At 37.4% G+C, this 14,426-nt stretch overlaps 1 protein-coding gene across 2 annotated transcripts in view; it reads left to right on the top strand.

The window, feature by feature from the left end:
• The window catches only part of pdgfra (platelet derived growth factor receptor alpha), a 69,182-nt gene extending 55,543 nt beyond the window's left edge, over positions 1 to 13,639 (top strand). For both annotated transcript variants that reach the window (XM_008111676.3, XM_003221560.4), the window contains exons 18-23: positions 1,177 to 1,299; positions 2,918 to 3,029; positions 4,829 to 4,928; positions 5,424 to 5,529; positions 7,308 to 7,543; positions 9,715 to 13,639. In XM_008111676.3, the coding sequence (XP_008109883.1) occupies positions 1,177 to 1,299; positions 2,918 to 3,029; positions 4,829 to 4,928; positions 5,424 to 5,529; positions 7,308 to 7,543; positions 9,715 to 9,862 (825 nt within the window). In that variant the 3' untranslated portion in view covers positions 9,863 to 13,639. The remainder of the gene's footprint in view (positions 1 to 1,176; positions 1,300 to 2,917; positions 3,030 to 4,828; positions 4,929 to 5,423; positions 5,530 to 7,307; positions 7,544 to 9,714) is intronic.
• Positions 13,640 to 14,426: the final 787 nt, after the last annotated feature.

Raw genomic sequence — 14,426 nt, 5'->3', positions numbered from 1 at the left:
AACCCCCCCCCCCCGAAATTTTCAAAACCCCTCCCGAAATTTTTTTCTGGCTACGGCCCTGCATGTAATGCTAGGTGCATTTCAACTTTGCAAAACGCAAATGAAATAAAAATCACATATGTTCTTATTCAAAGCCTTGACAAGATGAAAAGTACTACACATCTCACTAATAGTTCTTAGGAAAGCAAAACACAGACATTCAGTGCATTTCTATTATATGGGTGAAATTCTTTTTTGAAATATCAGTTAATACATTTTTATATCAGTCTTTGAAAAAATCCATAATTTTGGTGTAGGGGAAAGAATGCAGAATGGAAAAATATTCCTCCATTCACTCCCAAACACTAGTAAATAGCAGCTCCTATCTGAATGGATCAGATGGCCAAGATATAGATCAGAAGATGCAGCACATGCCACTTTATCCACCATAGCATGCCATGCTGTATGGCAGTGGTTCCCAACCTTTATTTGACCATGCCCCACTTAGACCAGTGCCCACTCTCCAACATTAGTACCAAAAGGGTTACGAGTCAGTTTTTGGTCAACTTTAGATTTGGTTTGGTTATTTGGGGTGCTGATTCTGAAAACTGCATAGACAACATCAGGTCTAGTTTCTGAAACAGAACATATGTCATCCAGTAGTCACCATCTGCTCGCCCACAGAAAACCATATTTAATAATTTAGACCTGATGTGGTCTATCCAATGCAATGGTCAGCTCTGCGGAAAGAGGTGGAAATAAAATAAATAAAATAAAATAAATTAATTAAGAGGAAGGAGGTTCACAGACATGATTTTTGATCTCGTGGCCCACTGCTGGGTTGCAGCCCACAGGTTGAGAACCACTGTTGTATAGGGACCACTTCCGGACAACTCCATAGCTCAATAGAGTTAGAAAAGCAAAGTTTGGACAATATGCCTGCAAGAATGTGATGTGTTTTCTCAGAAGCATATCTTCAAGATGAAATGAATCTCCAGCTGAAGTGAATATTCCATACTGAAAATATCTAGAAATGTCCTTCCCCCTTTTTTGGATGATTTTTCTATTTTCAAATTATGACTGCAAACCCTTTATATAAAGATCATTCTTGTTTGCTTATTAAACTGTTAAAGGACATAAACATTGTAAACATTTCATTACTGTAACTCCTATTAATGTAGTCAATTTGTTCTGCAGTGTGTACACCGTGATTTGGCAGCAAGGAATGTCCTCCTGGCTCAAGGAAAAATTGTGAAGATCTGTGACTTTGGTCTGGCTAGAGATATTATGCATGATTCAAACTATGTCTCCAAAGGCAGCGTATGTATTTTTTCTTCTTCTTTTCTTTGCTAGAAGGGGCAGAAAAGGAAAAATCAGAGGCAAAGCATCTTTCCCCTTGTAAAACCAAAGGGAGCGGTAGCTGTGTTCCTTTGCCAGCACTGTTAGCATTGTTTTGAGAACTTGTTAAAAGGAAGCAAGTCAGTTTCCAAAGTGAAAAGGTGGGGAAATAAGGAACAAAACCCCAGAACTGGTGTATCTCAAATCTATTCCACAGATATGACAGGGTAGTGGGGAAGCTCTGCATCTTGTACATCTGTAGCCTCTTTCTCATTTCTCCTGTCTTAAATTTTAGACTTTTAACATCCAGTATCCCCATTCTCAGGAATAGCTATCCAAAAAACTCTATAGCTTGGGATATTTTCCCATGTACCATTGTGTTATAAGGGGCTGCAGTGGTACAGCGGGTTAAACCACTAAGCTGCAGAACTTACTGACAGGAAGGGTGGCAGTTCAAATCCATGAGACGGCGTGAGCTCCTGTTGCTAGTCTCCATTTCTGCCAACCTAGTAGTTTGAAAACATCCAAATGTGAGTAGATCAAGAGGTACTGCTTTGGCAGGAAGGTAATGGCGCTCCATGCAGTCATGCCGGCCACATGACCTAGGAGGTGTCTATGGACAACGCTGGCTCTTTGGCTTAGAAATGGAGATGAACACCAACCCTCAGAGTCAGACACGACTAGATTTAACATCAGGGGAAATCTTTACCTTTTATAGTGTTACAGCACAGATATTTTGTAGCATACAGATACAAATCTGTTGGTGCAAGGATTGTGTATTTATTTTTACTGAGGAATTTTGGATGAAATAAATGGAACACTGGATAATATATATATGTATGTATTTAACAAGAGTTTTCTGATCACCATATCAATTCCAAGTACTTTCTTCCCAACCACTCCAACTGGCATAAAACACTCACTTCACACATTATAGTGAAGTTTTATTTTTCTTTGTGAGGCTATCCTATCTCGGCTTTAGAAGATTCTGCTAATATATGACATTTCTCAGGTTGCAATTAACAGTGAACAAGATTGCTGCAGGTTTTAACAATCTAAGAACATTTCTTCTGATATACTAGAATGTAAAAACTGATTTTGATTCAATTGTTTGTCCAAGCTTTTTTTTTCAAAGCCTCTGTATGATTTTTTAAAGTTGTTGTACATTCATTTATCAATCAGATTTTTCTGAATTTGCTTTTGTGTTGATTCATAAACATCTGGTTGATAAATGAATTTTAGTGTAGATAATGTTTGAATATCTTTCAATGGGGAACAATTACTACATTTCCATTGGTTTCCATGTGACAAAACAATATTCAAACCTTATAACCATGCAACAATCTCAGTGCAAAATACATGCTGGCAAATTACCTGAGCAAACTAGAAAGGGCGTGCCATTGCTCCTGATACTATTGATCTGCTGTGCGCCTTTGAAATCTTCAGTTGTCTTTGGGTATGTGGATGGAGATTTAATATCTCTGGCTATTTTTTGTTTCCTCCTCCTCCTATAAATACTTATTTTTAAATAGTTTGATGGTGATAATCTGCGTTTTAATTGCATTTAATCACTTCTTACTATCTTTTGGAATTCTTTCAGACCTTCCTTCCAGTGAAGTGGATGGCACCTGAGAGCATTTTTGACAACCTATATACAACATTAAGTGATGTTTGGTCTTATGGCATTCTGCTCTGGGAAATATTTTCTCTTGGTAGGTACTCGATTATTTTTACTCATATTGAGTCAAAAGAAAAACAGTTTCCTGTTCCTGAATAAACAGGAAACTATGTGGCTATGTAGATAGGAATCTTGACCCGGGATGGAGAGTTGTATGGGCTTCCAGTTGTCATTGGACTCCAGTTTCCATTGTCTCAGAGAAGTAGTCATTTTGGCTGGGGCCATGGGTGCTGGGAGCCAAACCAACCTGTTCTCACCTGAAATCCTAAATTTATGTTCTTACTGTAATGAACAGAGATTCACATCCAGCAAGAGATTTAGAGTGTTTGTTAAGACTATTCACCCTGATGTTCTAGGTATCAGATTTTAGGACTCTCTGCACTGATTTAGAGGAGAGACAAGAAGACAGTTCAAAGGATGCTGTTTGCTCTGATGCAATAATGCTACTTTAGTAAATTTTCCAAAACTAAATATGCAACTCTCCTTGAACAATAACATAAACCTCACCTACGTAAGATATTGATATTGGTATTGTTTTATGACAAAAGACTTGTTTGTTATGGTCTCCAAGTTTTCTTTACTGTAATAAATTCCCCTATTAAGAAATGAATTTATTACAGTAAAGAAAACTTGGAGACCATAACAAACAAGTCTTTTGCCATAAAACTATACCAATATCAAGATCTTACTTAGGTAAGGTTTATGTTTTTGTTCAAGGCTCCATGCAGTCATGCCGGCCACATGACCTTGGAGGTGTCTACAGACAACGCCGGCTCTTCGGCTTAGAAATGGAGATGAGCACCAACCCCCAGAGTCGGTCATAATGTCAGGGGAAAACCTTTACCTTTACCTTAACCTATTAAGAGATGATAGCTTATACAGTAGAGTCTCGATTAACCAACCTTCACTTATCCAACATTCTGTTTTGTCTAGTGCCCCAAAACAAAAACAAAAAACACGCATAAATCGGTGATGATAAAAGTCTGCTGCTTGCTTGGGAGCATGACTGTACTAATTTTTGTTGCTCCTAACGGTGAGGCACCACAACACAAAAAATGATTATAACAGGTCCAGCAAGCACACATGTGTAGCCTATAACTCATGTATTTTTACAGACTTAACTTTTGACAGTGTTGTTACTGTAAGTTACTGTATGCAATTCTATATTTATTTGTAGTCAATTTTTAATGTTAACTTAAATACAACTTCTATACATTTTCAATACATTGCAATGTTTTGGTGCTGAATTTGTAAATAATTACTACATAATGTTACCGTGTATTGAACTGCTTTTTCTGTCGATTTGTTGTAAACATGATGTTTAGGTGTTTAATTTGTAAAATCATAACTGGACGCTTAATAGGCTTTTCTTAATCCCTCTGTATTATCTGACATTTTCATTTATCTGACGTTTTGCCGGCCTGTTTATGTCGGATAAGCGAGACTCTACTGTATTGTAGAGTCCAGAAAAGAACATGTGCTCTTCTTTCCCCCAATAAAACATAATTCTGAAATTATCTTGGCTTTTTTTTAAAAAAAGAAAAGAAAGCAAGTCTCTAGCCCTTTGGAACTTGAGGTATGTGGCAAGGTATAAGCCCATTGTTCTAGTGATTTGTTTTGTAAACAATTATGTTTTATTTTTAAATATACTGTATATATTTTATATATTTATATTTATATAAAATATATATTTATACAATTATATTTTATTTTTAAAAATCAATTGACAGAACTATTGACAGTGTAAAAAAGACAAACTTCACAATGTATAAAATAAAGTTTTGTCATGGCTTCTTGAATATTTAATAACATTTTATTTTGCTTGGCTTTCAGGTGGCACCCCATATCCTGGCATGATGGTTGATTCTACATTCTATAACAAAATCAAGAGTGGATATCGAATGACAAAACCTGACCATGCTACCAGTGAAGTGTATGTGTTATTCTTGCCTATTCCTTGTACAGTACTGTCATTGTTTCAAAGAAAGATGGGACATAATATATTTGGAACATTGGACTCAGCCAATCCCATCTAAAACCATTTGAAGCATATCTTATCTCAACTTCTCCAGAACGGAAGGTTTTTTTTGGGGGTGGGGCGGGTTCCCAGAACTCAGCTGTGGATGATGTGATTGACTTCCCATCACAAACATTTCAGTTTTTCACTTTAAGAAAAAATGCTTTTAAACAAAGGAGTAAGATGACAAATGAACAAATTCATATAGCTCTTCTGAGACTTAAAAAGGGTGGGTGTTATATTTAGACCATATGGAATAGAAGAGTCAGTGTTCAGTTCAATGGAATTTGGTTTTTGGAATTGCAAAGGTGAACTTGTCATTTGCTTCTATCTTTTCAGCCAGTATTATGTTGTTAGTTCATCTTTGAAATTCCCAGACGATTAAATTATTTTCTTCCATATTGTTCACAGGTATGACATCATGGTAAAATGCTGGAACAGCGAACCTGAGAAGAGACCCTCTTTTTACCACTTGAGTGAAATAGTTGAGAATCTTTTGCCTGGAGAATACAAGAAGGTTTGTCCAAAGCAATTAAGCTTTTTAAAATCTCAGAAGAGTTTACTCATTTATAGTTATGATTCATGGGCCCTAAATAGGACTGAAGGAGCCAGCATAGTTTGCGTGTTGGACTACAACTCTGGAGAGTAGGGTTTAATCCCCCCTTATCCAGAAATCCATGTGATCTTATCACATTTTCTCAGCTTCAAAGGAAGGCAAAGGTTGTTTTAAGTCAGAAACAACTTGAAAACACACGTCAACAACCAATTGGCAAATTAAAGTTGTTTTAAAACAGGGGTGGGGAAAGTACAGCCTGTGTACCACATACAATTCGTAGACCCTTGTTTTGCAGATCCAGAAACCTGCTAAGAGACTTACAAAGGCCCCTAACATTTTAAATTGTTCAATATTACAGAGAAAATATGCATCTCCAAATGCCCTAATTGGCATTTTGGAGGGGCATTCTGCTGAATTGAAAAAAAAATACTTTTTCTGCTGAAAATTGGACACAATATTGATATTACATCAGTTTCATTTGATATGATGGCAACCCTGCAACTTGTAGAAGAGCATTGGTAGGGAGTGAGAATGTCCATAGAAAGGTACAATATGATGGAAGTCTACCAATCCATGTGAGATGCTCATTATAGATTAATACAGACTAGTCCACAACTGAAGAATCAGTGCGTGAGAAATCTGTAGGGACTTCAGCTACCAAACTATGTGTAACAAAAAAGGACATTGCTGAGGGCCAAATTAGATATGACAACGGTTCAAAATGGAAATCCCATAGTCACATTAGACAGGTATGAGCAACTTCTACCCGTAGTTTTTGCAGTCTTCATGATTGTGTCTGACAATTGACCAAAAATTGGCTGAAAATTCAGCTGACTTGGAGGCATTTTTCCAGTCTGGTTGTTGTGAGTATTAAAAGGCATACCCCATTTTGGGTGCTTCTAGGGGTATTTAGGGGTGTCAAAATATCAAATTTGGGTTGGAGGATCTCATGTGATCCATAGGTTGTACATTTCCTAGCCTGGATGTGAAATAAAGAGTGAGAACCATGTAGACAAGGTGATGAAATTTCTCCTCTTTCCCACAATCTCTTTCTCAGGTAAGTAATTTCTAGCACCACCTGGAAGTTTATGTAGAAATCAGAAATACCATAGCTGAAAATGCAGGATTTTGAAGAGATAAATCCTCTTTCTCTGTTCCAGCTAGGCAGATATATATGGGGTTGTGTAAATTATTATAGAACCAAAACTGAAATTAATTACTCACTCTCTTCTTCTTTTTACTCAACACTTGGCCACTTCCTTCCTTACAGGTGATAGTAACAAGATATTAAGTTTAAGGACCTCATCACATGGAGGTCTTTAAGCTAGGGGACAGTGGGAGAATCCATCATGCAACAGGGAAAATCAATCGGGCAGTGGGGAAAATAATCCTGTCGCTGCCTAGCTTCCCCCATACTTGTCCCCATCTTAGGTACTTAGAAGAGAGGAAGCTACCTGTGTTCTCAGGACTCTGTCCTATAATGCTTCCAGGACGGAGACAGGACTGAGCCCCACCGGAAGTAGCCCTGCGTCATACAATGAGCTCTGGCAGGCTCTGACCTGGCTCCATCCTGGAAGCATCATAGGAAAGGACAAAAGCCTCATGTGATGAGGTCGTTAGTCACATTTTCTACACCTCAAACAAACTTTATACTTTATATTTTTAAGTTTTATAAAGAACAGAGATATAGGTTAATGGGATGGTGTATGACCAATTTTACAAAATATATGTTTTTTCAGAGCTATGAGAGAATTCACTTGGACTTCCTGAAGAGTGACCATCCTGCTGTCACACGCATGCGAGCAGACTGTGACAACACTTACATTGGTGTTACTTACAAAAATGAAGACAAACTGAAAGATAGGGAGAGCGGCTTTGATGAACAAAGACTAAGTGCTGACAGTGGATACATCATTCCTCTGCCGGATATTGACCCTGTCTCAGAAGATGAACTTGGCAAAAGGAACAGGCATAGGTAAACACTGAAAAGAACATCACTTCAATTTTAATTTTGATGTCATAATTCACACAAAGAAGCAGATCTGGAATAGGCATTTTAATGGAGTTCAGTCACTAATTCTTGATCAATGTTAAATATTGGAAAGTGTTTATTGTTGTCATTTATAATTATATGCACAATATGCATAGAACCAACTGGTCATCTATAATATTCAGCAAGTGATGAGGGCCTTTTCAAGATTTGCCACTTCCTGGATTTCTTATATGTGTGTGCTTTGTTCACCCCATGGTTTCCTTGATTTCTTATTAAGACTAGAAGTGTGTTAGAATTCCTGTTAGTCCTGGGCTGTGCCCTGCATGAAATGATCATGCAGCTTAGAATAGAGCCTTGGAATAATCCACCACTGCACAAGAATTTTCTGTGATATACACAAGTTACCTGGCAAATAGCAAGGGATTCATTGCTAGCTTGCTAGGAAGTAGATTAAGGAGTGTGTGAGAAAGTCTGCAATGTAACTTGTGGCCCTTTACGTATAACGGGAATTACAATTCCATCTGGCTAGTAGTGAGGGATGTTTATGTATGTATTTATTGATTTACAGTATTTATATTCTGTCCTTCTTGCCCCGAAGGGGACCCAGGGAGGATTGCAATGCACACAAACATGGCAAACATTCAATGCTGAGTTTTTTTAGACATACAAGACAGAACAGACAAATAGAGGTATTTAGGCATTTTTCCACATCTGCACCTGGAGGTTATGCTCGATTTCGGCCACAGGGGAGTGCTGTCGCTCTATCCGCTGTGACACTATGACGACGAGCCCTTTTTGACTGCAGAATTTTCACTCCTTTGTTCTTTGATCACTGGAATTTTTATGATTTGTAAAATACCTCCGCGTTATAAGCGTGGCTAATTTCTCTACTCGCAGCTCAGCTGTTTCTGAACTGCTTAGATGGGCAGTAAGCTAGGCTAACAGTTGGGAGCTCAATCTGACTCGGGCTTTGTCCTTTCCAATCTTCAGTCGGCAGTGATCTATTGCAGCTGGCGATTAACCAGGTGTGCTGCAGCCTGGCATTTCAGTAAGCTCTTTTTGCACAGATTATCCAAATATATTTTTTAACGAACTCTTAAGATGGGGTTCTGTTGACTCTACAGTTGAATGCAATTTATTGCTGCATGTGCATGTATTTGGCTAAGTTTTTGTGGGACTGCCACTTGTGTGTATGTGTGTTAAGGGAAAAACACCTGGTCAATCACAATTCAAAGTTGGGTAATTAGAACAATCAAGGATAACAAGCTTGAACCACTCCCTGAATGGGGTATAACTTGGGGAATATTTGTAATGCTTTTTGGGACTTACTGAATCACTTGCTTCAGACCTTATTCGGAGTAAGTTCCTGGCTGATAGCCTACTATGCTTGTCTCCTTGCACCATTGAAGAAGAAATCTCCAAGGAAAATGCATGAATTTAATGCAAAGAACTTTATGTGAGTTTGTTACTCCAGATGTACTGAGTTATTTTGAAGCTGGAGGTTTTGTGTTTTTGGAGCTGCTTAATTTTCTCCTTGACTCTGCTACTTAAGAGTAAACTTTGATTTTTCCATTTTCTTGGCTTGTATTTGCTCATTGTGGATGCACAAAAGGGCTGGGTAAGTCTGGACAGGACTGCACACAGTTTGTTTTTCCACAAACCCGTAACACAATTGACCATCATATCCATGGGTTCTGCATCCATGGCTCAAAGAATATTTGGATAAAACATCTAAAGAAAATCAAAGCTATATTTTGCCATGTTCAGCTGTATAGAAGTAATCTGATATATCTTGCAATTTTACAGATCTTGAAGCTCTCTCTGGTACTTGTGTGAATTGTTTGGCATTTTATGTAAGAGATGCCATTTTACTGTGCCACTGTATATCATATATCATATATCACTGTATATCTGGAGGTTTTTAAGCAGAAACTGAATGGCCATCTGTCAGGAGTACTTTGATTATGTGTTCCTGCATGGCAGGGGGTTTGACTGAATGCCCTGGTGGTTTCTTCCAACTTTAGAAGTCTATGATTTAATGGCATGAGCATCCATGGATTTTGATATCAAAGAGGGGCCTGAAACCAAATCCTGTTGGATATATTGGAGTGTACTTTTAGCATCCTAATTTCCTTGATGGTCTTCTTTTACAGTTCCCAGACCTCTGAAGAAAGTGCCATTGAAACCGGATCCAGCAGTTCGACCTTTGTCAAGCGAGAGGATGAAACCATTGATGACATCGACATTATTGACGACATTGGCATGGATTCCTCCGAATTGGTTGAGGACAGCTTCCTGTAATCCTGAAGGAAGGAGTGGACATCCTTTGAGCTACGTGAAGTGGGAAACGAAAGCTCAGCGACTCATGGACAATTGACTCCGTAAGGAAAACCACTTTAAAATAAATACCAGGTGGCCTCGCTGGGGACACAGAGGTCTCGCTGGTTTGTGGAACAAGACCAAGAATTTGGAAATTGCTCTTGAAGTATGTCAGTAGCATCTCAGTAGTTTCAATAGATAGGTGGATAAAGGAAAAGGCCACAGACAATCCCGTTTGTGTTTCAGGGGCATTCACAAAGGATATTATTTCTACTATGGAGAAACACCACCAATGAAACAATGTAAATACTCCATTTTTATCTGGATATTTTGTGGAATATGCGTTTTTTAAAAGACCACTCAAGACGTCTTTGATTTTTGCTTTCTTCAGTCTCATTATAAGCTGCTGTTGAACTATCACATGAGATGAAGTACCTGTTAAAAAAGAAACCACTTTTGAAACTCAAAGGGATCGGTACTATACAATATTTTACCTTTCACAGCTAATGCAAACAAGGGAAATAAGAGGAATTTACAAAACTTAATACAATAGCTTAGTAAATGAAGTGAGATTCTTCGTAACCATAGAGGAATAACTGTTACCTGTTACTACTGTTCTCAGTATCACTAAGTATAGTTTATAACTACTCATTGTCATACATTAAAAACACAGTACATAAAAACTTTACTAACAAACTAAAGTATTTTTGATTTAAGGATTTACAAAACAGAACTCTTCTATTTGACTGTTAATGGTTTTGGTAAATTAAAAGTAGATTAGGAAATAGGAAAAACTAACTCATTCTAAGGAATCCAGATGTAGTTTTCTGTCCTTTAGTGGAATGGCTTTCTGAATACAATGGATTGATATGCTAGTGATTCCTCCTTGGATTCAGCAGAACTCTTAGAAATCTAAAGTTTATTTTTAGACTTTCATTTGCAACCAGGTTTTTCAAGTTATTGTATAATACATGCGTGTGGCTAATCAATCAGTAGCAAGGCTGCTTGAAGCATTTAAGAAATACACTGCACATCTGAAAGTTTGTTTTGGGTTTACATGTGGCAAATGGATTTGATACACCAAATAGTCTTTCTGAAAACGCTTCTTTCTGAGCCTGTGATTTCTCATTATGTATGTAGCTATTTGGTGTGTATGTGTGCTTGCACATACAAAAGCTCTAGTTTTAGCATTGAGTTTCAACAGAAATGTAACTGGATCCTGCGGTCTTTGTCAAGTTCCCCTAACTGTCCAAAGGGAGAAGTCTTTTCAGCGGCTGCATTGGGCATTGACTCAGGAGTAAAGCAATTCTAAAGGCCTCCCCACACATTACGCTTTGGCGCGGGGAGGACTATATACACAATTAAGCCATAGGATTAACTGCATCTATCTCCTGTATGTGGCAAAAATCTCTCACTGTAATATGGAGAATGGTCCTTCGCACCATTTGAACTAATTTCAATCTTTTTATCCATTTTCAAGCAAGAATTTGTTAGCTGCCTTCGCTTAACCAGCATTATGTATGATAGTGTAACTTTGACAAAGTTGTTTATGCTTTCTTGTACAATACTGGTCATGTTTACTCAGAAGTTTCATCTAGGTGAATGGGACTTATTTCCAATTGTTTTATTCCCATTGCAACCACAGGCTGTGATTTCATTACAGAGTTTTTGAACCAGATTGTGAAAAAAGGAAGACCTGGACAGTATGATTCTCAAAAAGAGATAGCAGAATGTATGTTGTTTAACATAAGCTCATTACTTAATTATTACAAAAGCGTGTCAGAGTGCAAGCCTGCTTAGGAGCTGTCTCATTACCACCCAACCATATTCCTTATTTTTAAATGTGTAGTTGCATCACTATAGAGAAACCTGGCTCATTCTCAGAGGCATGTTTTTCGTAGCACTATACACAAGATGCAAACCAGTTACTGAAATCCTGTGACAAATATAAAGCCTTGCATTCACTTAATCTTGCCTAAATCTGGCTCTGTGTATAGGTCTGCTGGATTTCCTGTGAGATCTGTGGTTCCTAGTTATTCCTTTCGTATAGCATATGTGATCAGTTGGCCAGGGTGAGCAACCACTTGGAAGAATATGATGTTTTATGTAACAAACTCACTCACCAATTATTGTAGTTGTGACTCAATAATTTACTAACATGATGGTTAAGGACTAACATATCAATATAGCATGTGATAGAGCCCCTGAGAGGACTAAATAATGCAGTTGAAAACAATAGTTTGGACTGGGCCAGTGTTGAATTAGCGAATAATCAATTACAAGTTAACCTGAACCTATGAAGTGATGCTTTGGTGTGTTCATGGAAGTATCAGGCATGATCCTGCTAGCCTTAAGTTCTGAAAGTCTATCTAATTTTAGGGGAAGATATTTAGAGAGGTGTTTAATCATATTCCACTGAAATCAATGGGATTTAAATGTACATCTGTACATCTGATTTCTGCACATGAGGCTATTTGCAAGGGCTGCCATGTCCATCCCTTCTATATACCTAGCACTGGCAGTATCTCTACTAAACCAAGTCCCATTCACTGCAAATGTGTTACTGCAGTGGCTCGAAAGGACATATAAAAACCTTCCTTGCATTTGTATTTATCAAGTAGTTTCTCATGCCTTCCTGCACATGGTTTAGATTGTTTAATCGACATTGATATTTTACAGGCCACTAAGCTAGCTATGATATTCTTGCATTGTTCTTCATGTTATTGTCTTCATCCTGTGCTTGTGCTAATCCAGAACTTGCTTTCTGTATGCATAGATCACACTGCCAACTTTACAATACCCATCTCTTCGTTCTATATGCCATCAAATGAATACACATGTCTTTCGTGTCTGCATCCCAGTAGGGAAAGAATTGTGTATCACTATCTGCTCTCTCATGCCACTCAGGCCCAACATCTTTTGGAATGTAACTATTGTGGATTGGGACCAAACTGTAGGTATGGACCAAAATAATTCTTAGATTTCTTGTCTTAAGGGAATTACATTTCTTGCAATACTGCAATGGACTGCACTTTGAAAAACTTCACAAAGACAAGAAATCAATGCAGGAGGTACCTCTTGAACTAAGTCTGCATCCCACATCCACTTTCTCTTCAGTGGGTGTATAGGACTGCACACTTAGTTGTTCAATACTAATCTGGAAAACCACAACAATCCTGGATTTTATTACTTTAGTGACTATTTGATGTTAATCTTCCTACTATTTTCTGTGTTGTGACTCAGTTTTGAGGGGACCACCCAACTCGTCTGTTCCACATTCATATGATGACAATCGAATTTTGCCTGTGAAATATGACTTTCCCATTTTGAATGGTCAACTTTAATCCTATAAATGTGGTCTGCAAATGTATAAAACAGTCCTATGATATAATGAGGGACATAAGATGAGGTGATGTTATACATCAATATGTATATATGTATTTTTATATCAATTTTGAGAAGTACTGCCGAACATTTATAACAAGCTGTATCACTGCCATTGTAATTTTTTTTAAACTGTGATATACTCCACAGGCACGCTGTTGCACTTTTAAATGTCCAAAATTTATATTTTAGAATGAGAAAAGCGAGTAAGAGAGACCAAGGTTGACGATATTGTGAAATATATGAGAACAAGCTAGAATGAGTTGCCATAGGTACAAAATGTAATGCAAATGCCCCCATTCTTATTTTTGTCTTTTAAAAAACATGTAAATTGAGATCTTTATATTTCAATAAATGATATATAATTTAAAGATATTTAAGCGGGCTTTACTCTTGCTCAAAGCAGAACATTTTATTTCATGAAACACTATATTCAGCATGGTTGAATTTAGTTTACTTGCTTTAAAATAAATGGTTATTGCTAATAGAACACATTTTCAATCAGAGGGTCAATAACCATAAATGAACTTCATGATCCACAATTGCCTGTGCATTTTAGTTCATAAACCCAAGTCAGATGCACACAAAAGTATGTGCACATAGGATGGTAGAATTTGTATTTGCTTAATTTAAAAATAAGTATCTCAGCTTTCATGTTACTCCTCCTAGGGCAGTAAACAAATCAAATAAAACAGAGCTTTAAAAAAAACATAATAAAAACCAGAGCAGAAAAGTAAAATCAGCTCAGTCAGGATTGTAAAATTGTGTAAATAAGGTCTATGCCCGCCAGAGCCGGCCCTAGGTATTTTTCAAGTGTAGGCGAACAGAATTTTGGCGCCCCCCCCCCCAAACCAATCACTGAAAAATAAAAGCGTTGGATAAGCGAAAATGTTGGATAATAAGGAAGTATAAAGGAAAAGCCTATAAAACATCAAATTACATTATGATTTTAAAAATTAAGCACCAAAACATCATGTTTTACAACAAATCAATAGAAAAAGCAGTTCAATACATGGTAATGTTATGTAGGAATTACATCTCAAAGACTGTTGCAATGTATAGCCATATCAGAGTTTAGAAACAATTGCAAGAATATCTATTTACAATTCTTAGGTTGGGTGATTCTGGGAGTTACAGCTGGAAAAAAAACTTTGACAAGCTT

The sequence above is a fragment of the Anolis carolinensis genome, chromosome 5 (assembly GCF_035594765.1).
Source record: "Anolis carolinensis isolate JA03-04 chromosome 5, rAnoCar3.1.pri, whole genome shotgun sequence".
Classification (NCBI taxonomy): Eukaryota; Metazoa; Chordata; class Lepidosauria; order Squamata; family Dactyloidae; genus Anolis; species Anolis carolinensis.
The sequence above is the reverse complement of the archived record's forward strand: the minus strand, read 5'-3'. Positions and strand labels throughout refer to the sequence as shown.